Here is a 22350-nt window from a genome sequence, read left to right as displayed (position 1 = left end):
TCCATATCAGTCCTTCTTTCAACAAACCAAAAGTCTTCCATAAAATTCTCCATACCAAAGATGGCGGCTGTCCCAATCTAGCATCTAGCAGTTGTATATTTCTAAAATATTTTGCTTTGAAAAATTTTGCTACCAGAGAATTTGGCTTCTGTATAAATTTCCAGCAGTTTTTTGCAAGCAAATCCATGTTGAAATCCTCAATGTCTCTATACCCAAGGCCTCCATTTAGTTTTGAAGATCCTAGTTTACTCCACTTACTCTAATGAATTCCTCTTTCTTTTTTATTAGTGTCCCACCAAAATCTTGCCATGAAAGAAGTAATCTCTTTACACAGGTTTCTTAGAAGCATAAACACAAACATCGTATAAGAAGGAATTGCCTGTAATCCTAATTTGATGAGTACTTCTTTACCAACTTTCAAAAAAAAGTGATTCTTCCAGTTCTGAATTTTGCACTAGATTCTATCCTTAATTCCTCTAAACATATTATATTTGGATTTACCAATCATGGCTGGGAGACCCAAATACTTTTCATAAGTGCCACAAAATTCCCTACCAAATTCCTTCCTGATATATCCCTTGAAACTCTCTGCTGTGTTAGGACTTAAAAAAATGGAAGTTTTTTGGCTATTAAGAACTTGTCCAAATGATCTTTCATAAAGCTGCAAAACTGATTGCAGTTTCTGCCAATCAAACCTATGTGCTCTACTAAAAATTACACAGCCATCCACAAACAATAAGTGGTTAGCTCTAGGTCCACCCCTTGCCACTATCACCCCTCTAATATCCCTTTTACTTCAGCTAACTTCAAAAGGGAGCTTAATCCTTATGCACACATAATGAACAAATAAGGAGATAGCGGATCTCCTTGTTGAAGACCTGTAGTATTTCAATCACCCCACTAGTACTAGTGTCTTTTGGCCCTTTATCTCACTTCTTGATCTAATAGAACTTGAATATCTTTTTTAACTCTCTTAATTTCCTCATAATCTATGAACTCCTCTGTTTATTCTAACTTCTGTAACTCTTCAATCTTTAGAAAAAGATTTTGGTTTTTGCTTTTAAACTGTGTGTTTCTCCATTATATTAGCCCTTTTCAAAACCTATTCATACCACAGGCCACAGCTCTCAAAGCATCAGGATTCTGTGACATCCCTTGCCACTTAGCACCAAAAACTTGCCCACAATCCTCCTCCATAATCCAACCCACCTTATATTTGAAATTATTCTTCCTTGAGCATAGATTATCAATGACAGTATTAAACTGACAAAAGAGAGGCCTATGATCTAAGGTTCTAGCCACCAAACGTTCCACAGTAATATCACCATATATCTCTCACCATGGGGCATTTGCAACCACCCTATCAAATCTCTCCTTAGTAAAAGAATCATCCACATGATTGTTACTCCAAGTGAATTTTTCCCTTACACAACCAATAGCAAACAACTAAATTTGAGTCAATGCATTCCTAAAAGCTTCCATTTGAGTTTTAGTCCTTTGATGCCCCCTATCTTCTGGATAAGATCTCATTGAAATCTCCAAGAACACACCAACCACACTCTATAGATGGCTTGACGGACACTAGTAGGTCCCATCACTCCCCCTCTTACAAATTTCTGGATGACCATAAAATCTGTAAGTAACCTCTTTGACTGTACACTACCATCACTCAACCAAGGATTTATGTGCCTCTGAGAGAAATTCAATATTTCTTACTAAACTACATGTTGCCACAACATCACTAAACCCCCACTCCTTCCGATAGGTTCCACAACAAAACAACCATCAAACCCGATCCTTTATTTTATGAACAGCAGTCTTTCTTACTTAAGCTCGGTATCCATAAAAAGGACAACATTGGAACATTTTTCCTTCACTAACAAACAAAGGACTTGAACTATCCAGAGGTTCCCAAGCCCTTGGCAGTTCCAACTTAAGAATTTCATTACTCACAGTGGGGCTGCCAAGCAGCCACCATTTCTTCATTGGTGTTTTGAACAACAACCCTCTTCTCATTAACTTCAGATTTTTATTTTCACCTCTATTTCCCTCACCACCTTTTCCCCTATGTATTTCCCTCTTTTTAACAACCCTAGAGTGAGCAAATTAAGAGGACTCACCTTGATTTCTAGCCCGATGTTTCCACCAACTCAATGTCAAAGCCTCAGGGCTTCTCAACTGCGGATTTTGCCTTTGCTGCCAACTGCTCTGAGTTTCCATCCTCCTCTAAAAAGGTTCTAGCCTGTGGGCATGGACCAACACCAACACCAACACAATCCTTGCAAAGATCAGCAACATAATACTCAACTCACGATTGAGAGATCTCTACCTTGTTTGTCTTCTTCCCACCTAACTTTTAGTAGTTGGAATTAGAGACAGCTCCTATGCTATCCTTCTAGTCTTCCTCCAAAAGGTTGGACCTATCCTTGTAATTGGAATTCAATTATGTGTGGCCCACCTTCTGATTAAGCCTAATAGACCCAAAATCACATTTAGCCCGAATCAAGGTTTGCCTTGCCCTTTAGATTTTTAAATAATGTTGAACCACTACATTCCCCTCAACAGCCATAGTCTCAACATTCCCCGCAATTGCCATAGATATTCTCAACATCCACCTCCTCCACATCACCAATTAAACTACCAATCTGATGGCCATACTCCCTTGTCATCCAGGCCAATGGTAGGTTAAAAACTTGAACCCATAAAGATTCACAATCAAACTAAACCTTTAAGACCTGTGTAAGACCCTCAAACTGCTTTAGAACAAAAATCGCATTATCGAACAACCAAGGGCAGCCATCTTGACTTTGTTTATCAACAGGTGTAGCAAAGGTTATTATAAAGACATTTTTCCCAACTTCTTTGAAAGATGCTGCCCTACTCACTCTCCAAATCTTTGCCATTGTGGTCTCAATGGCGTCTTTGCTTATGATCCTGTCCATGTGTATTTTCTCTATCAGACTTCATTTGATAATTCTAGAAACATCCTCTTATTCCCTACCATTCAGTTCCAAAGAAACTTCTTCCTCCTTAGTTAAGTTCAATTGATTACATCTCTCCTCTAGTTCTTCCATTATCTGCCAGGCAGCGCTTCACTTCTGATCTAGACCAAGAAGAATCAACCTTTGTAACTAACTCTAAACTCCACCTCTGTTTTCGCACACCAGGAGAGGGAAAACGAGAGAGAAGACTATCGTGCTTTAATTGAGTCCCTTCGTCAAACTTCCATTTGAAACTTTAACAAAAATCTAATGTAGCATGCTACATGGCAACAAAATAAAAAGAATTTAAAAAAAAATCTAAATGAAAGTAATTAGGTGAATTAGGAAGTAATTAGGATTGAGCCTTTAACAACCCACTCCTTTCTCTATCTCAAATGGTCACGAGTCTCGTTCTATGTGCTGAACCTCGATGGCATATTTTTAAAGATATCAAGTTATTTCTAAAGCAAACGCAGTGTTTTAAAACCCTCAAATATTTTAAATGCCTGAGAAGTATTTTAAATAGAATGTTTCCAGTGTTATCAGACCAAGCCTGATTTTAAGTAAGACAATTATAATAATTTCTAGAGCTGTAAAAATATTATAATTGTAGAAAATCATTTTATCTAAATGATTTTACTTATTTAAAAATATTATGGGATTTAAACTATGTTGAAAACTCTAATTAATTGGATGGTTTTATTCTCTTAAAGATATTTAGCAAAACTTCATCATGTAATTAATGATGAAAGATTATACTGTATAAGCTCGAGTTTAATTTAAATTATATTCTATCTTAATTTTTCTCAGTTTACTTAGTTTAAATCAATGTTTAATTGCATACCGTTGGATCTAGGTTAGGGATCTTAGATGAAGGGTTAGGATTAAATACCCAAGCTCATAGCTTCTCTCCTTACTTTCCTACTTTCCCACTTTCCCTCTCTCTCATCCCTCTCCCTTCAGCTCACACATCGTGTCCCCATCTCAACCAAGTTCTTCTTCAGCCCAGCCCCATGCCATCGCACTGCCACTAGACCACCACCCTAGATCCATAACCGAGCCTCTCTACTCTCTTAGATCCATGCCTCCTAATGCCCAAACAGCTACCATATACCCAAAACAGCCACCGTACAAGGTGGATAGACACTATACACGGTGTTTGCCACCACCCATGAACTACCCACTATGACAGCGACCCTCCAGACATGTTAAACCAGCCAAAGCCTAGATCTAGTCGAGAAACCATAGATCTGGCCTTCCAAAATAGCCCCATTCTAAGCTCACAGCAATGACCATGATGAAGCAGTTACTGCCCAAGCTAGTGGCTTCCGACGCCGCTGGTCGTGCCGAGTAGCAAGCAACGCAAGGGTGTACTGTGCTATTAGTATTTTAGAGTTCGCTATGTAGTGATGTGGTGTAACACCCCCAAATTCCGTTTGGGATTGGACATACATTTGAAGCGTCGAGACATGTAACACAAGGTTACCTGCCCCCGTTCATGACATATAAGATGCAATGTTGCTAACATGCATCTAACATTATGCAATATTCGCAGCGGATAAATTATTTCTTTAGCAATACTATGCACCAAATTGAAAATATCCCAAATGCTTAAAACATACTTGATATATAAAGACTCATTGAACAACTAAAATCATAACACTAGTCCAAAATGATTATGATCCAAAAAGTACTGGAGATGCAACTCCATCGTACAAGTAGTAATTTACGTTAACTACTATATTAACATTGACGTCGCATCGTCGCTCAGTCAACTGTGTCTAGTTGGTTAGCTCCTGATTCTCCTTCAGGTCCTGTAACAAGATCTACCATTCGGGAGGAATGGTAGTTGGGACTACCACAGTGAGATTTGATTACAAATCTCAGCAAGTTAACAAAAAACTTCCACACAGGCTAATGATGCATGGATGACAGCAAAAGCATAAATGCATAATCAAATTCATAAGTAATAAAGCATAACTTGGCATACAACATAGCATAATTGACATAACTTAAATTGAAACATGAACTGAACTTGACTTGACATGAACTTGACTTGACATGAACTTGATCTGAAACTTGACTTATCATGAACTTGTTCTGAAACTTGACTTAACATGAAAAATACATACTCCACAGTTGTTGTGGCCCCATGTATTCTACGTGTAAATACATACTCCACAGTTGTTGTGGCCCCATGCATTCTACACATCACAATGCAGTTAAATACATACTCCACAGTTGTTGTGGCCCCATGTATTCTACATAAACTTGACTTAACATGAAAAATACATACTCCACAGTTGTTGTAGCCCCATGCATTCTACACATCACAATGCAGTTAAATACATACTCTACAGTTGTTGTGGCCCCATGTATTCTACATAAACTTGACTTAACATGAAAAATACATACTCCACAGTTGTTGTGGCCTCATGTATTCTACGTGTAAATACATACTCCACAGTTGTTGTGGCCCCATGCATTCTACACATCACAATGCAGTTAAATACATACTCCACAGTTGTTGTAGCCCCATGTATTCTACATAAACTTGACTTAACATGAAAAATACATACTCCACAGTTGTTGTGGCCTCATGTATTCTACGTGTAAATACATACTCCACAGTTGTTGTGGTCTCATGTATTCTACACAAACTTGACTTAACATAACTTGAAATACATGACCAACTTGAGATAAAAACATTTCGTAACATGGCATAACATATAATAGACCATATATTTAACATGACATACTTGTAATATACAGTAATACATGACAGAATATATTATGTAACAGATAAAAATTGATGACAGAATAAATTCTGTATAATAGACAATTACATGCTAACTTCGCATGGCATGACATATATGATAACACACATACATACACTGTAGTTCCTTTACTTAGCACACATACACAGTAGACTGCTAGTAAGTTAAAAGCTAACTTACCTCGATCTCCGCGTTTCTTACAAAACCTTAAGCGCGATCACAAGGAACTGTAATTAGTGATTCTAAAAGTTAGCACTAAATCACTAATAAATTGAAATATGGAAAATACTAACTTAAAGAGTAAAATTTCTATTTTACTCTCTACATGTAGGAAAATGACCGTTTTACCCATAACTTAAGGATTTTGCATACTAACTCCAAAAGTCATCAAAATTTACATGCCTCATGTAAATTTTATCCTCAATTCAAATATCAATTTAGAAAAATTTAAAACTAATCACAACTATTAAAACTCCATAGGGTCGAGATTCTCATATGCTATTTCTATTGATTTTTGTTTCCAACTTGTTTTGATCAACCTTTTGATCTATGACTTATAAATATGTGATCTTCAAATCAAACCATCACATGGTTTAAAAAGATGTCCTAAAATATATATAAGCTTCTAATTCAAGATCACATGGTTAAAAATTAACCAAAACATAAATTTAGCCAAGAACATCCACACTTTGGCTTATCTGAATATCTCTTTACATAAAATTTCATATATTTGAAACTAATATCAAATATCTTCAAAATAATAATATAACATGTATATAAGATGCTTAGGATCCTCCAATAAAATTATCAAAGTCATTAGAATAGGTTTAGACCACCAAAGAGTTAAACTTTCTCAAAACAGAAACTGTTTTTCCTCTTCCAGTTTCTAAGTTTCTAAATCTAAGAAAATCTTTCATCAAAACCTTTAATCATGCAAAAATCCTCAACCAATAGTCATATATACATGTTAAAAATACTCCATAAAAATTTCGGACCAATATCTATCCATTAACTTGGTCATAAACTCCAAACTATAAAATATTCTCCAGTTTATCTCCTAGAATGACCTTTCTATAGTTTACATAATATTTGACTGACCAAATGATCTTCAAATGAGTCAAATAAGATATCCATGTAAACTAGACTAAAAAAGGAACAACTTATATGAAGGATACTTTATGATAAAACACTTACAACAGCTTCGAAATAGACGTGCAAAAGAACTCCTAAAAGCTGTCTGAGAGAGAGTGTTTGATAATCTTTTATTGGAAGGTGTAAATGAAAATAAGTTCGTGGGTGCTGGCTGGAGATCCTTATGGACGAGATAAGGGAGATGGTAAGGCTAGAGTTGAGAGTTGAGTGTGGTTTTCTCCTACCCAAAATATCTATAAAAGATTATCTCAAAATATTCTATCCAATAATATCTATAAAAATCAGCTCAATATATTTTCCAAATGTGAAGTAGACTTAGAAGAGTAAGGTTGCTAAAATCTTTCCATGTGTCCAAATAAAATTTCGCTAACCTAATTTGGATATTACACACTGTGATTTTGAAAACACTGTGCTTAGTACGTTTACCGAAGTTACTATTCACTCCAAAAATAAACGTAATAAACTTAGTACTGAAAAATTCTAAATATTTAATTAAGCCTATTGGTGTAGACTATAATGTATTCTGACACTTGTAACTATCTCAAATAATTAAAATCGCACTTCGGATACCATAGTAAATAATAACACTAACTATGTAGTTAGACTAAAACCTATACGATTAATGGATTCGTGAAAACTTATGAGGTCTTCACGAGGCTCCTAAAGTCAATAGAAATTTCACCGTTAAATTTCTAGCGGGCTGTCACATGTGGTGTGAAGTGTGGCTGTGTATATGAGGTGTTTGTCATAGTTGTTAAGTGTGTGCCATTGTGGTGATGCGTGGATGAGAATAAGGATAAAGTGTGTGCTAGGATGCAGGAAGGAAGTGACGTGCATATAGACTAGGATTGGGATGCATGACTTGGTTGATCAAGTTATACATCGGGATGTGGTTGATAGGAAGAGTAAGATGAAAGTACTAGTGTCTTGACCTTAAGGTGAATCATGAAGATTCACTTTAAAGAATAAGATCTCGGAGTAGAACACTAAATTTGAAAAAGGTGACCTGAGTGGGTCCCAAAAAGAGAAAAAGTGATAAGAAAGACATAAAAGGACGGGATAGAAGGAGATTGTGTCTAAGTGAAGTATGTGTATTCTAGTTTAGTTGCTTATGCACTAGATAGAGAATGATGTTAAGGTTGTGTATACATGTAGGTTGCCATCTGATATGTACATACATGGACTACATGAAATGAGTATGGCATGGAGTCTAGGTAAGTATTATGTTCATACCCTTCTAGAGTTTTCTAAAAGATATGAAAACGAAAATGAAATGCTTTTCCTTCATGATGCTTTACAAAATGACATGAATGATGTTTTACAAATGTATGCTAAGTGCAACGTTTAAAAGTATATGTATGTAACGGCCCTTCTTAGTAGCCCCTTTTTATGCACCCCAAGTATTTAATTGTATGCATGTAATGAATGACTATACGTAGTATGTATTGTCTTTATTTTCATGAGAGGAAATGTTGGGCCTTATGCCTTATGCTTTAAGCGATACTTTAAACAACGCGAAGAAAGTGTTTTAAATGTCCTTGTGAACTAATACTTTAAGGATGCCATGAACTGATGTTTTAAATAATGCCTTGAAATATGATGTTTAAGCTCATGCTTTTAAACGGTGTTTATGAAATATTGAACGGACTAAAAAAAATGAAGGAAAAGAAAAGCAACTATAGGGATGGTGGTAAGTAGGGAGAGTAGTAAGTGCCGCCCATGATTTTCCGCCTACAGTGACTGAATGAATGAAAGCTTTAATGTATGAAAATATGTAACGGTCATATGAATAAATGAATGGATACCAAATGAAGAGGGTAGATTGCAGTTCCGAGTAAGTAGTACTAGTGGTGCACCCAATGTTGCCCCCTAATTGAAAGGGACTCCAACCCATGGCCATAGGTGGAGTCCAGGTCTAAAGGAAGACCACTAACCTTGACACACAGGGCGTAACAATGTGTACTAGCCAAAAGAAAGTAATAAGGAAATGTATGTGTGCTCATACTCTTTAAGAAATGAAGGCACGAGGTGTAGTGGAAAAATATTTTAAGAAAGAAAAACTTTTTCAAGAAAAACTCCACCTTGTAACGTTTTAAATGAACGTATATCTTATATATAGTATGTATGGAGTGATGAATGCATGAATGAAAACCTACATTAGTATATTTTGACTGTATGAAGTAATGCTTATAAGTATTCGATTCATTTTAGTTTGTATATATGTATGCCCCTCCCAGGATCAAAATGAGTAGAACGCTTCAGTACAGGCAGGGCCCCAAATGGGAAGAGCACGAAAGCATAGGCACGATGTTTTATATGAAGCATTTTTAATTTTAAAGTTTAATATTTTTCATTGTAACTCTCTTTAATTTAATAAGCCTGTTTTATTTTTAAACATTGAGTCTTTCGTATCCTAGGTAGGAAAGGAAAAAAGTTTTAAAATGAACCGTAACTCTCATCTCTTTCTTAAAATCATTTTCCAAAAATCCCAACACATGGATAGGCGTTAGAGAGCCAATGTGGAACTAAGATAAATTAGGAAGTATTTTCTAGTTTCTCAAAATTATTGAATAGAAAAATATCAACAATGTATGTAAAAACGTTTAAATATCACAATAGTTAAATAATTTATTGATGAATTAATGATAATAAATCGAAAACAATTAACCATAAAACTTGCAAGATAAATCTATGTTGAAAATCCATCCATTGGTTATTGGCTCAACAGAAGGGAACAAATATTCAGTTTTAGCTTAAATGCCAATAACTCATGCAATAAATATACATGATGATCTCATATTGCAGCTTTATAATTTCAGTTTCATTTTCCTGTTGAATATGCTTGGCCCATAGGTTGAAATGATCATATCTTTAAGGATGGGGAACCGAATCCATAAGAATAGAATGACTGGAACACCAGCCAAACAAATGAGAGGAATTGGCATCCTTGATTGCTCTTGTAGGATGATTAAAAGAGCACTGGCAAAGGTTATCATCATGGTCGCAATAGAGCAAAAGAGGGTGGAAAGGCCTATTATCATCTGCCTCGGCAAATACTCGAGAAAATCATCTTCTGTATAACGTGAGGTAAGGATTCCCAAAAACATCAAGACGGAAGTTGAGGATGAAAATAAGGACAAGGTATCAGATATCATAAAGACCCTACACAGGCCCGTATCTTGGTTGTTACCACATGGAATGGTAAAGGCCACTTGAAACATAATGGTAACAATGAGAGCACCCACCACCATACAGGACTTTGATGTGTCCTTCATCCATTTCTCTCCCTCTTTCATCATGTTCTTGTGGTTCTTCGTAAACAATTGTTGGGGAGTGAAACCATCATTGTTGATACTTTCCTTGTCCCTGGGATGGACAATTCTCTCTACCTCCTGCATGTATGGTATTAGAAAGACTGAAAATCTAACCTTACACAGAAAAAATGGTAATTTAGAAGGTCAATGCTTCCAAATTAGATTAATCTACCAAGTCCATGTTAAATCGTCATCAGCTCCATTGAATATATAGTGCTAATTAAGTGCTTACATACACACACACAGACACGTATATATATATATATATATATATACTTCAGACATGTACAAGGATAGAGAAAATGACTGGAATTGATATTCTATAAGACCATTAATCCTTATATATCCCAGACCTCAACCTCTGTCTTCTAGGACCTCATGATCAAAATATAAAGATAAAAAATGTCTCATGACAATCTTTCATTTCATGCTTTTACTCGTTAAAATATTGTTCAAGGTCCGAAATGCCAACATGCCTGCAGTCCCAAGTCTTGTTGGCAAGGCCTACTTCATATTTTTATTCGATTTCACTTGAGGTACTCAAGTTCAAATAAGAATTTGAGAGAATAGTCTTGTTCCAATCTAGGAGTATGACAGAATTGTTAATTAAATTCAACTCCCAAACATTGCACAAATCTCAAGCAATTATTGTGTAAGGCTACTGAATACTGATTACGAGCTAGTCATTTTATAAACTTCTTTTTTTAGCTTTTTGCCTACAACATGGGGAAGAGAGAGAGAGAGAGAGAGAGATGACCTTGAACCATTGTAACTCTCTTTGCATTTGTAAAGCTGCCCCTGAGATTTGAGTAACCCTAGTAGGATGTTCCATCTTCCCTACCATATGTAATATGTTATTTCCATCGACATCTAATAAACATGTCAAGGAGTAGTAGTTCGTCATTGTATGTTGGGAGTATAGAATGCTAAAGATTTTTTCGTGACGGTGCAAGACAGCAAGCATAAATATGTTTCTTTCATCTTTATCACGGACCCATATAAATCGTAGGTCCGTTTCAAGCATCTTAGAAACAAACTCGAAAATCCCGTTCGTGGTAGCCCGGCAAATGGCAGAATAAACCAGACCATCTATAAGTTGCTGAGTTTTTGATTCTGATATCACTTTACACATTTGATAAAGAAGTTCATTGTACTGCTCATGGATCTTCTTCATTTCGTACAACTGCGTGATTCCTTTGACAATTATGATTGAGACATTGTCAATTAGTTAACTAGATGAAAATTATAAATAAACTAATAATAAGAAAACAAAAAACAAAACAAAATCGGTGAATGATTAATTTGATGGAGTGTACGAGGTATACCAAAGAAGTTGAGGACTCCTACAGCACAACTTCTTAACATTACTGCAAAGGAAAAAAAAAAAAAAATTGTGTAGTGAGCGCTGGAACTTGATTATATACAACAAAGCCATAAGCAAAATACAATTTCTTTTTTTACACCAACAATTAAAGCTATAAGCAAAATATTTCTTTTTTTACATACTAATTAAACTGATGTGCAAAATATTAAGTACTCATCAAAGTACGTACATGAGCTAGCTTTGCTGTAAAAAGCTACACCATTATGTTACTTCTCAGTTATTTTTTTTTTTTTATGGGAAAATGCATCTGCATTCATTCATAATCGAAGTTACAACTGTGACTTATCAATACAGGAGAACCCGACTATAAGTCAACTAACGCAACTGCTTAGGAGCTTCCCCGTCAACAAATTTCTTTGTGACGGACATTGTCTAAACTTCTACACCTTCTCTCCTGACAACAGTCAAAAGAGAAAGCGCTCTGTTAAAACCAGAGCTGAAACAACCTTCCTTCCAAAGAAGAAGAGGTACACACCCGCTCCATCCTCCCAAGGAGGAGGAGAACAACCAAACTCTCTCCTACCAAGGAGGAAGAGTACTAACACCTACCTTCCTCCAAAAGAGGAGTAGGACAAACACCCACATTCCTCCAAAAGAGGAGTGGGACATAAGCCTATTTTATTATTTATAAAGACTAAAGCAGATTTACTACAAAATAAAACTAAGGGGCTGGTAAAACAAAAAAGCCCATCCTGAACTACAGGCCCTGCCCGAGCTAAAGATCCAGCTCGTAGGGCCATGGGGGCCCAACCCGATTAGGGTTTCATCTCAACACAAGCTGCCGCCGCCCATCTTCCTCCCCACAAGCCTCTGCAACCTTCCCCCGCCCGGCTCCTGCTCAGCCCTTCATCCCTACAGGTTTCGACAGAAAGTTCTTTGGCCGCTCCATGGAGGATGCGGCGTACTCCCAGCTGAAGGATTACATCACCGTCTCCGTCGCCCGGCCACAATCACCAAAATACTTCGGCTAGACTAAACGGACATAGAGCCAAATCCAAAACCACACAGAGACGAAAAACCGAGGCTTATTCCCAACCCCCAATCAAAACACCAGATCTAACAACCAAAAACGAAGATAAAGAAGAACTTAGAAAAACCATCTAACACTGCGACACCCGGTTTCCGCCACCAACCAAAAGAGTAACCACCATGAGAAGCATCCGGACTCCACCCCAACCCCTTTAAAACCTCCATGCAGCTCAGCTTGCACCCCGTAACCAACCCTCTATTTTCCATGGATAAAACAGAGATCCTTAACCCCGCGGGAAGCACCCCAAGCCAACAAGCAAAACCATCATCTCCAGGAGCAATTCACCCGATTCAAACTCACGCCGTAACCCTCCGAGGAACATCCCACAGAAGACTATACAAAACAGTCAGGTATCTCGCCCAAAACCGAAACCGAGAACCTCCACCCCAAAAGAAAACCTCTCCGCCCAGCTGGGTGTAAAAAAAGAAGTAAAGGTCTCGGGTCACAGCCTCTGGTGGAGGCCTTCGGAGCCGATCTTATTTCAGGAAAAAAGCATTGAAAAACAGAAAAGAAACAGAAAAGGTTGGGGGGAGGGAGGGAGGAGCCGAAGCTCCACCTCCCTCGGACGGTTACCTGATTTCTTTTACCTAGAGAGAGGATAGAGATTCTCTCACTAGCGATCCACTTTTGCGATTTACTTCTCAGTTATTTAATTGTCTTAATTACTACCATATTATATAGCTTTAATTAACTAATTAAAAATAATAATATATTAAATTAGATTACTAACTTGTAGCTAGCACATATAACTTAATTTGGAAGTAGGGCATTTGCTCATGTTGATACCACATGCATCATCCATTCTTATATTAATGAAAAGTCAAGTTAGTAAATATATTTAAAAGACATGAATTTTTTAAAATTTTAATTACAACATTTCATATATATTTATACCTAATTAATTCATACGTACTTTAGTAATCGAAGAATGAAAAATTTTATTTTATTTATTAAAAAAAAAAAAAAACTCTTCATTCACATCCTGAACAAATTACAAATTAATAACAAATTTCTTATGCATTATACGGTTGCATGAGTACTTGTCTGTATATGATGAACTAGGGACGTTAAATCTTTTCTCCATATTAGCTTAACTGTTATTTACTCTCTTTTGAAAATTATTACTCTATTTTTCTCCATCGTTGTAAGTTGTAACCATATAATAACTATTTTACATTTATGATCTTATACAAAATATAAATATATATATATATATATATATATAGAAAACAAACTTGCAAAATTGAAATTTCATGGCTGCATCAATCAATATTGCTCTTGGACTAAATCAGTGTCGTTTGAGAGGAATAAATGATGTGGCTTCAAAGGAGTAAAATTCCATGCTATCAAAATCTTATATACCAAGTATAATTAGGTCATAGCTGATTATCACAAAAGAAAAACTGAAGATTATGGGAAAGTAAGCTAAAGGCAAAATTAGCATACCTGATATGATATTTTGATCTTCTTGATTGCTTTGGTATTGTTCTCCATTTGAAACGTCCAAACGAGTCTCATTACTAGTTAGAGGTGGCATGGATGGAATGCGCATACCTTTTCAGCAAGCAAAAGTTAACAAATCCAGTTAACAGTATAGTAGAACTTATAATATTCTAGGTTTTGAGTGATCAATCATGTTTATAACGAAAAAAAAAAAATCAACAAATCAATAATGTTAAGTACTTTATTCTAGGTATAGCATCGACTTTATACCTTAAGTACATTTTCTTGATATTTGAAGTCAGATACATGAAATGCATGATTCGTATTGAAATTATTTAGATTCATATTATATTTTTTATTCTTGAATTGCATTGTATATAATTTTAGATTTATATTACCTTCATCTTATCGAAAGAAGTCATGAATTTGTACTTTAAATTCATTTTTATATATATGATTTTAAATACATGAAATTGTGTTTTATATTTATAGGAGAAAATATACAAAGCCTCTCAAACTGGGCAATTTACAATCACATCCTCAGAATATCAATTTTGCCAATCAATTCCCTTAAACTGCCAAAAAAAAAATTGCAATGTACCCTCTTTTCTCTTAAGAAGACAACATTACCCCTAAAAATATTTTAAAAATTACCAAATAACCCTATCAAATAAAAATAATAAGTTTTAAATAATATTTTTTCACATAAATTTTTTTAAAGATAAAAATAATTATTCTGAAAAATAAAGAGAAATATTTTTAAGAAATATATTTTGAAAATACTAAGTGCTTTTACGTTTCTCAAGTCTTGGGTTTTTTAGTATTTTTTTAAAAAAATCTTGGAATTTTTCAAAATTCGTTGTTAAATTTCTAATGTTTTAACAAGGGGTATCTGCCCATTTTTTATGGAGGGGGGAGATTGCTAACTTTTCATAATTTGAGGGAATGATTGTTAGAATTGACAATTTTGGGGGTGATTGGAAATTAATGTGATAGTTTGAGAGGCGTTTATATATATATATATATATATATATTTATTAAATCAAGGAGGACGGAACCTTTGTGTATATTGATGCCCCACTTTTAGCGGAAGAAAACCGTGGTTGAAAGGACACTAGCTCTATATCAAAAAAACAAACTCAACCTATATTTTAAGATATTCTCAAATAAGGAAGCCACAACTTATCCGTTTTAAGCAAACCTGTTAACAAACAAGGAATATCGTTATAATTGTTCCATATGCAACTACGTCCCTCAGCTCCAATGCGCGCCAAAAAATCTGCCAGATAATTACCTTGCCTATAGACATGATAAATAGAGTAGTTCAACCCTGCCAAAATATTTAAAAGCATAGAATCCATCTCCACTTTTATATTAGTAATACCCAGATTCTTCACTAGCTGCAAGCCATGTAATAAGCCCATGCCTTTTGCAAAAGTGTTTGTGCCATGCCCATTGTGAACCGCAAAAGCAAGAACCAAGTCACCATTGGACCTTCTGATCACCCCTCCAGCGCCCGCTCTCCCACGGTTGCCTAAAGAACTTCCATCCACATTCTATTTGAGCTTTCCTTCTAAAGGTTTCATCCATTTGACAAATTGTATATTTTTACTCCTTGGCCTTTTAATAGGGACTTGCAGGTTAAAAAGCATTTGTTCATCCCTATGCGAAAGGAATGCCCCTGTTTTTAGCTTTTCCACTACCCGACCAATCCATACTTGAATAGATCTCTAAACCGAGCCAATGGACGGTTGAATCCCCTCCATACGGCTTGAACACTAATGCAACCATATCCTCCAGATGATGATAAGCGGAATTAAGCCCATCAACTGTCCCATTTGTGAACTTTTTTTAGTCTTTTGGAACCACACAGCAACTAAAGCTTGCCATCCCCTTCCAGGAACAAAAGGAATAACCACAAGCACGCTGGCTTTCTTCCATATTTCTTTAGCAAAATCACCCATAGCCAACACATGATCTTGATGTTCATGAGCTCCATGAACGTAACAGTCACATTTAGAAGCAAGAGGGATACCAAACATTATGATTCTGTCATCAACACTTAGCGCATGATTAAATGCTTTCCAAGCCATAACAGAAATCTTCTTTGGTAAGCTAGAATGCCAAACCCATTGTGTCCATTGAAGCTTAGTAGATTTAACACGAATAATGTCCAAGGCACTTTTGGTGGAAAAACTCTCATCCGAGTTACCTTTCCAAACCAACACATTCCCACCTTCTCTAGATCTACCAAGTGTACAGAAAACAACCTCAGCTTGTTCCACACCCAATAAGTTTTGAAGAAGTTCAATGTCCCAACCATTTTCCAGTATTAGATCCTTCGCTCTAATATTAGGAAAATTCATGATAGGAAGGCTATCACAAAGACGGCCATCGTCTAACCAAGAATCTCTCCAAAAAGAAATATTCCCCTCTTTAATATGCCATTTGGAATTTTTTAGAATCTCCGGCTTGCAAGAAATTATCATTCTCCAAAATCTATTACCTTTGTTTGAATTCACAAGAGAGAAATGATTTTGTTTTTAACGTACTTAGCCTGGAAGAAATTTGACCAGAGAGAATCATTCTCGATTTTAATGTGGAAAGCTCTCTCACAAAGTCTTAGTGTGGATGAACGTATTCGGTATCTTGGAATTCCTCTGGTGTCAAAGTGTGAGTGCTGTCAACAGGGGGCTTTTGAATATTTAAACCATGTACATATGGGGAAGATATAGCTACGGCTATATGGAAATTTTGTTCGCATGCTATGGTGTTCCATATATGGCCAATAGATCATGGAGAGAAATGGTTGAGGCTTGGTTTCGACGCACAGCAAGGTCCTTGTAGATTGGAAATTTAATTGGTCTTATTCCAATTATCATAACTTGGAGTTTGTGGTGTTGGAGATGTTCGGCCAAAATGGAAGGAAAAAAGGAGTCCATTGGTTCTTTGTGGAGATCTATCAAACATTGGATTAATTGGGTTGGTCTCAAACTAAAGGAAGGTTCTCGGCAGGAACGCAGGGATATTGAGGTACTCAATCTGTTGCAATTGCCAATAAAGATGAGGAGGAAGGAAAGAATAGTTGCAGTTTCTTGGCAAAAATCATGTATTGGGAGGTTTAAGTTAAATGTTGATGGCAGTAGCTTATATAACCCAGGTGAGTTTGGAGCAGGTGGGGTCTTGCGGGATGAACATGGAAACGTGAAATTTGCATTTGCTGCTTGCCTGGGCAGGGGAACCAATAACCGGGCAGAACTGATGTCTCTGTTAATGGGAATTCGTAATTGCCGTAACTTGGGTATTAATAACATTATTTTGGAGCTAGATTCCTTATTGGTGGTCAACTGGTTGAAAGAAGGGAAGTGTAGTTTATGATATTTGGAGGATTTTTGGGAGGAAATCAGTTGTCTTTTATCAAGGCTGAATTTCCGGATTCACCATGTTTTCAGGGAATGAAATATGGCAGCAGATTTCCTTGCTAGGATGGGTAGTAGTAGCTGCAATGAAGACTGGTTTTCACAAGATGATATTCCTTTATGATTCTGGGCATCCTTCGTACTAATCATAGTGGCTTACCATATTTACGGAAGTCCTAGAAAATTGGTTGAGCTGTTGGGGCATTCTCGGTGTCGCCTACTGGGAGTTTGGTTTCTTTTGCAATTTTTTGTTTTATGTTGCATTGTTTTTATTGTATCTAGTATATTTGCAGCTTAGGTCCTTGTATAAGGTTTTTCTTCCGCCACATGTGATAATGATTTATTAATAAGGAGGCCTGACCTCCCCCGTTAAAAAAATAAGAAAAAAAATCAAAAAAATTAAAAAAAGAAATTGATTCAATTACCAGTTGGTCTTTTAACTAATTCCAAATTATCTAATTAATTATAATTATTTTTTTTTCTTTGTTAGAATTAACAAATCAGGCATTAAAGATATTACTACCCTACGCAGGAGAATATTTGTGTAGGTATTCTCATGGCTCTTGATTTTTTTTTTTAATTACTAAGAAAAAGTAATCCAATGTATATTATTGATGGTGTTTTTTTAAATGAGCCATTAATATTGAATAATATTAAAAGGTAAAGCAAGAGAATTAAAGGATCAGAGTGGTAATACGTACAGGAGTAGATGCATTGTTTCCAAAACCCGAGCTGAATTGCACCTGGGACGGAATGACGCGTAGAGGCCAATGCCAAGACAGGAGACTCGTCACACTTGTCAAGAGCCAGCACCAAACGTGGATAGCGTCGGATTAAATCTAAAGCAATATCTGTTAATGTGTCATACGTACCAAGCGTATCATGTACAGAACATGCATAGAAATAGTCAAAGAAGAATTATTGTATTTATATTGCCAAGATCTCAAATATATATATATATGGCAAGAAAATAACGGCAGCCAATTAATGGATTAGAAGTTTCAAGTTTAGACTAAACATTTTTTACATTTATGATGTGGTTTAATATAATAAATTAACTGATCTAACATCAAACTATTTCAATGTATAGAATTTCTTATCAAACATTTATATTATCAAATAGTAAAACACATACAAGTTCTTACGTACCCAAAGTTCCAGAATAGATGGCATGTGTAAGAAGCGTAGCACCATTGCACTTCTGAATCTCCTGATCATTATCCTTTGGAATTAAATCTGTCTCTGGAGTAAGATAATACAAATGGCGTGCCATTTCTATTTGTCGGAAGTCAATAGCCATAACGACCGGAAGATTTTTTCCTATGGAATGTCTAATGTTGATCAAGTCAGAGTACTGTCGAAGCATGCACTCCACCATTTGCCTTTTCCCAAACAAGACTGCCATGGTTAGAGCTGTGAAACCATCACTATTATACATGGCCAAGCTTTGATTCGACATTTGCATCACCAACGCCTCCACTATATGCTCATGTCCATATCTAACAGCAGTGTGAAGAGCTGTTTCGCCTTTATCTGGAATTTCCCAATTCACTGCATCGTGGGGGAGACTGCCAAGAATCGCTTTTGTCTCATCCAAATTTCCGCCTCGCACAGCATTGTACAATTTTGACAACTTACATAACTCTTTATCATTGTACAATTTTGACAACTTACATAACTCTTTATCATCCCAACGTTCTGTCATTTTTTCTTTACTTTCTACACAATGTCAAGTATTCAAGGACTAAGAATTCATTTGAATGTTTAGAATATCTTAAAATTCTATAAATAGTAATAAAATAATTTGATCAATTAAGATATTTTATTGGTCTGATTTTGAGAAATGAATAAGAAAATGTTGAACAAAAATCTTATAAAATTAACAAATTGTTTGAATATGATTTTTTAATATAATTTTATTTTAAATTTTGTAAAAGTTGTATAGATTTTTGTATTTGAATAATAATTAAATAATAATTAGATAAAAAGTTAAAAATTACAAATTAAAAAATAATTTTCATTCAAGTGTTGTTTAGAAATTAAATAATGAATTTTTTTTTTTTATAATTTTGTGTTTTATTTATGTTTCCCATTCCATCTGTCTATTCCCTTACCAACCTCGGTTGTTTCTGGATTAAAGGAAAAACTTCAAAGACTCTTTAGAACATTAACAATATTGGTTTAGCTAAATTGTAAAGTCTGTCTCATTTTATTTTTTTTTATTCAAAAATTGAACCTCATATTGAATTAACCATCTTTCTGTATATAATAATTTGTTAATATTTTTTTTCTTCTTGTTAAATGCCTTTTTTTTATGTTTTATTAAATTTATTTTTATCTTCATTTTTATAATTTTCAAAAGATATAAAATCCGTTGAGCAACCTAAATTAACTCCATATTCTCAAACACAAAGCATCAAAATATGTACGAAATTAGCTCATACTTATATCCAACAACGCTCTAGAAATGAAAATATACAAAAACCCATCAAGAGTTGCAGCGAAAATTATCGATCCCGCGAAGGAATGAGAAAATAACAAGAAAGATTCAGATGACTAAGTAATAATTACCATTTACTTACATATATGAATAATTATTATATACAGCTTAACTCAGATGGCCTATATATATATATATATATATGAATAATGTGATTGCTGATTTAAAAATTGGAGCCGAAACTCATTAAATAGGAACTAGAAAACAGTGGATTTAGATCTTTTATCATAGAAAACAGCTCCTAATGAACTGACAAGTACGGCTAGCTTCATCACTCTCATGTAAACAGATATATAATTAATACTTACGACGCCTGGACGGGAGGGAGGGATTTTCTCCAAAATTAACTGTCGGCTTTTAGTCTCCGGAAGATCACGACGATCGGTCTTGCAGAAATGATGAGCAGCACACGACTCAAATATGCCTTGTAATTCTTTTTTGTTACGTAGAAGAGTTGTTTTATAGCTACTTCAGTAGAAGACATACTCGTGACCCAAATAATTTACTGTCTGTCTAAAGCATATCCAGTAAGATTCTCATTTTAAATCAAAATTTTTATTTTAATTTAAAATGTTCATCTCATTATTATAATTTTTTTAAATTTTCACATAAAATATAATAAATTTTTTAAATTTTAATTCAATTTTTTTAAATTTTAAATAATAATAATATTTAAAAATAATATTTTAAACTTTTAATTTCATTTCAAAATTCATTTTACTTATTAAATCTATCCTATATCATTTTTTTTGAGACACTTTTGAGTCATCTTTATCCATACTGTAACATTTGGAAAAGTACTCGAAACCACAATCATTACGGGCCAGCACTTTGTAATGATATTTTTTAAAAATAATATTATATACAGGTATAAATTATTTAAATTTTATATATTTTTTTTAAATTTAAATAATAATTTTTATGATATAAATTATAAAAACTTTTAATAAATATTTCCATACAATCTTTTATAATTTCAATATATTAATATAGAACAATTTTATTTATAAAATTCTTGTTCCTACTGCTCCCTTTAAAATTATTTTTAAATCAATGTTGAATAATAACACTCCATTCCGTTATTTATTTTTAAAAAATAACGTCTTTCTATGGAGTGGACAACTGACAGCGTCCGCACGCTTAAATTGTTTACGCACCATTAATTTCTCCTTTCCGTATTGTTTACCGGAATTCACGCTTCTTTTTCAATCGTACTGGACAACTGACAGCGTCCTCACCTGTCTACTTCTATCAGTCTCCTTCTAGCCTTATCTCCTCACCATTTTCTGTCCTTTTATTTCGCACATATTAGACACACAGCACGACAATACGACAATCAGTTTTAGATTCTTTTCCGACAGTCTCGACTATTTTCTCACCAAACCTAACGATTCTTCCACCGAAAGTCATCACACTCTCCAATGTCTCTGATTCTTTTGTCTCGACTCTCACCCGAAATCACGTGCCTAATTTATCGAAAATCACGTTATTTTGTTCTTCAGCACCCGACAACTTCCCCACTCATTCTCAACTAGTAAACTACTCCCAACTCCCTCTCTCTCTCTCTCTCTCTCTCTCTCATTATTTCTTCACGGATCAGCACTCACCTAGCCACCAAACCGTAGCCTCACCTCAGTCCTTGTCCAGCTCCACGCACAGCCACCCTACCTCCTCCACGGATGACCAAACAGCACGAAACCTCTGTTTAGAGCAACAAAAACAGAGCAAACTTCACCTCTGCTACCCAGTTGCACAGCCACGAAAACCATCTTCCCGCAACCTCCCCCTTCTGCTCAGCCAATGGACAACGCCACTGCATCCACCTCCTTCGCATCCAACCGCAGACCACCATGACCAAAAACAGAGCAGATTTCCTTGTAGCTTTCGACCTCGTAGCTGCCCAGCCAACACGAAACCCAGAACCACCGTGAGACCCATCCGCGTATTTCTCTACCGTATCCAACCCTGTTATTAAGTTAGTCATTAAGCCGAATATACTTCAGAAAACTATTATACGATGCTCAATGTGGGCTTATTTTTAAGTGAATATTTTTGTTAGCCAGCAATCTTATGCTTACAGAAAATGTTTAAGAGAACTAAAATATATTACTAAGTATTAAATTAATATTAAACTGTAATAATAGTTTGCAAGAATTTTAATATTTAATATTATTAAGTCTATGTTTTTTATTAAACGAGATTAAGTGATTGACTTTGATAGATTTTATTATAATTATTTAAAATATAAAGATATGTTAAAAATATTTTAAATGATATGATTTGTTTAAAGATTTATTAATTATATTAATTATAAGAAAATAAATCTATTTTTTAGAGAGGAGGTCTTTCA

General features: G+C 35.1%; 1 protein-coding gene across 5 annotated transcripts; it reads right to left on the bottom strand.

Moving 5' to 3' along the window:
* Positions 1 to 9518: 9518 nt before the first annotated feature.
* Positions 9519 to 20462, bottom strand: LOC122294272. Of its 5 annotated transcripts, XM_043102875.1 has the most exons (8): positions 20309 to 20462; positions 19162 to 19219; positions 18650 to 19125; positions 18202 to 18351; positions 14085 to 14192; positions 11550 to 11591; positions 10982 to 11418; positions 9519 to 10302 (listed from the first exon to the last, which is right to left on the bottom strand). In XM_043102875.1, exons 2-8 carry the CDS (start codon positions 19203 to 19205, stop codon positions 9718 to 9720), a joined length of 1842 nt encoding a protein of 613 aa, XP_042958809.1. In that variant the 5' UTR covers positions 19206 to 19219; positions 20309 to 20462; the 3' UTR covers positions 9519 to 9717. The 5 variants fall into 5 exon arrangements, with proteins under 5 accessions (XP_042958809.1, XP_042958806.1, XP_042958808.1 ...); XM_043102872.1 differs by having other exon boundaries at positions 18650 to 19219; XM_043102874.1 differs by having other exon boundaries at positions 18202 to 18339; positions 18650 to 19219.
* Between the last annotated feature and the right edge of the window lie 1888 nt (positions 20463 to 22350).

Source organism: Carya illinoinensis, chromosome 14, assembly GCF_018687715.1.
Source record: "Carya illinoinensis cultivar Pawnee chromosome 14, C.illinoinensisPawnee_v1, whole genome shotgun sequence".
NCBI classification, from domain to species: Eukaryota; Viridiplantae; Streptophyta; class Magnoliopsida; order Fagales; family Juglandaceae; genus Carya; species Carya illinoinensis.
Note: the sequence above shows the minus strand (reverse complement) of the source record. Positions and strands in the feature narration are given on the sequence as shown.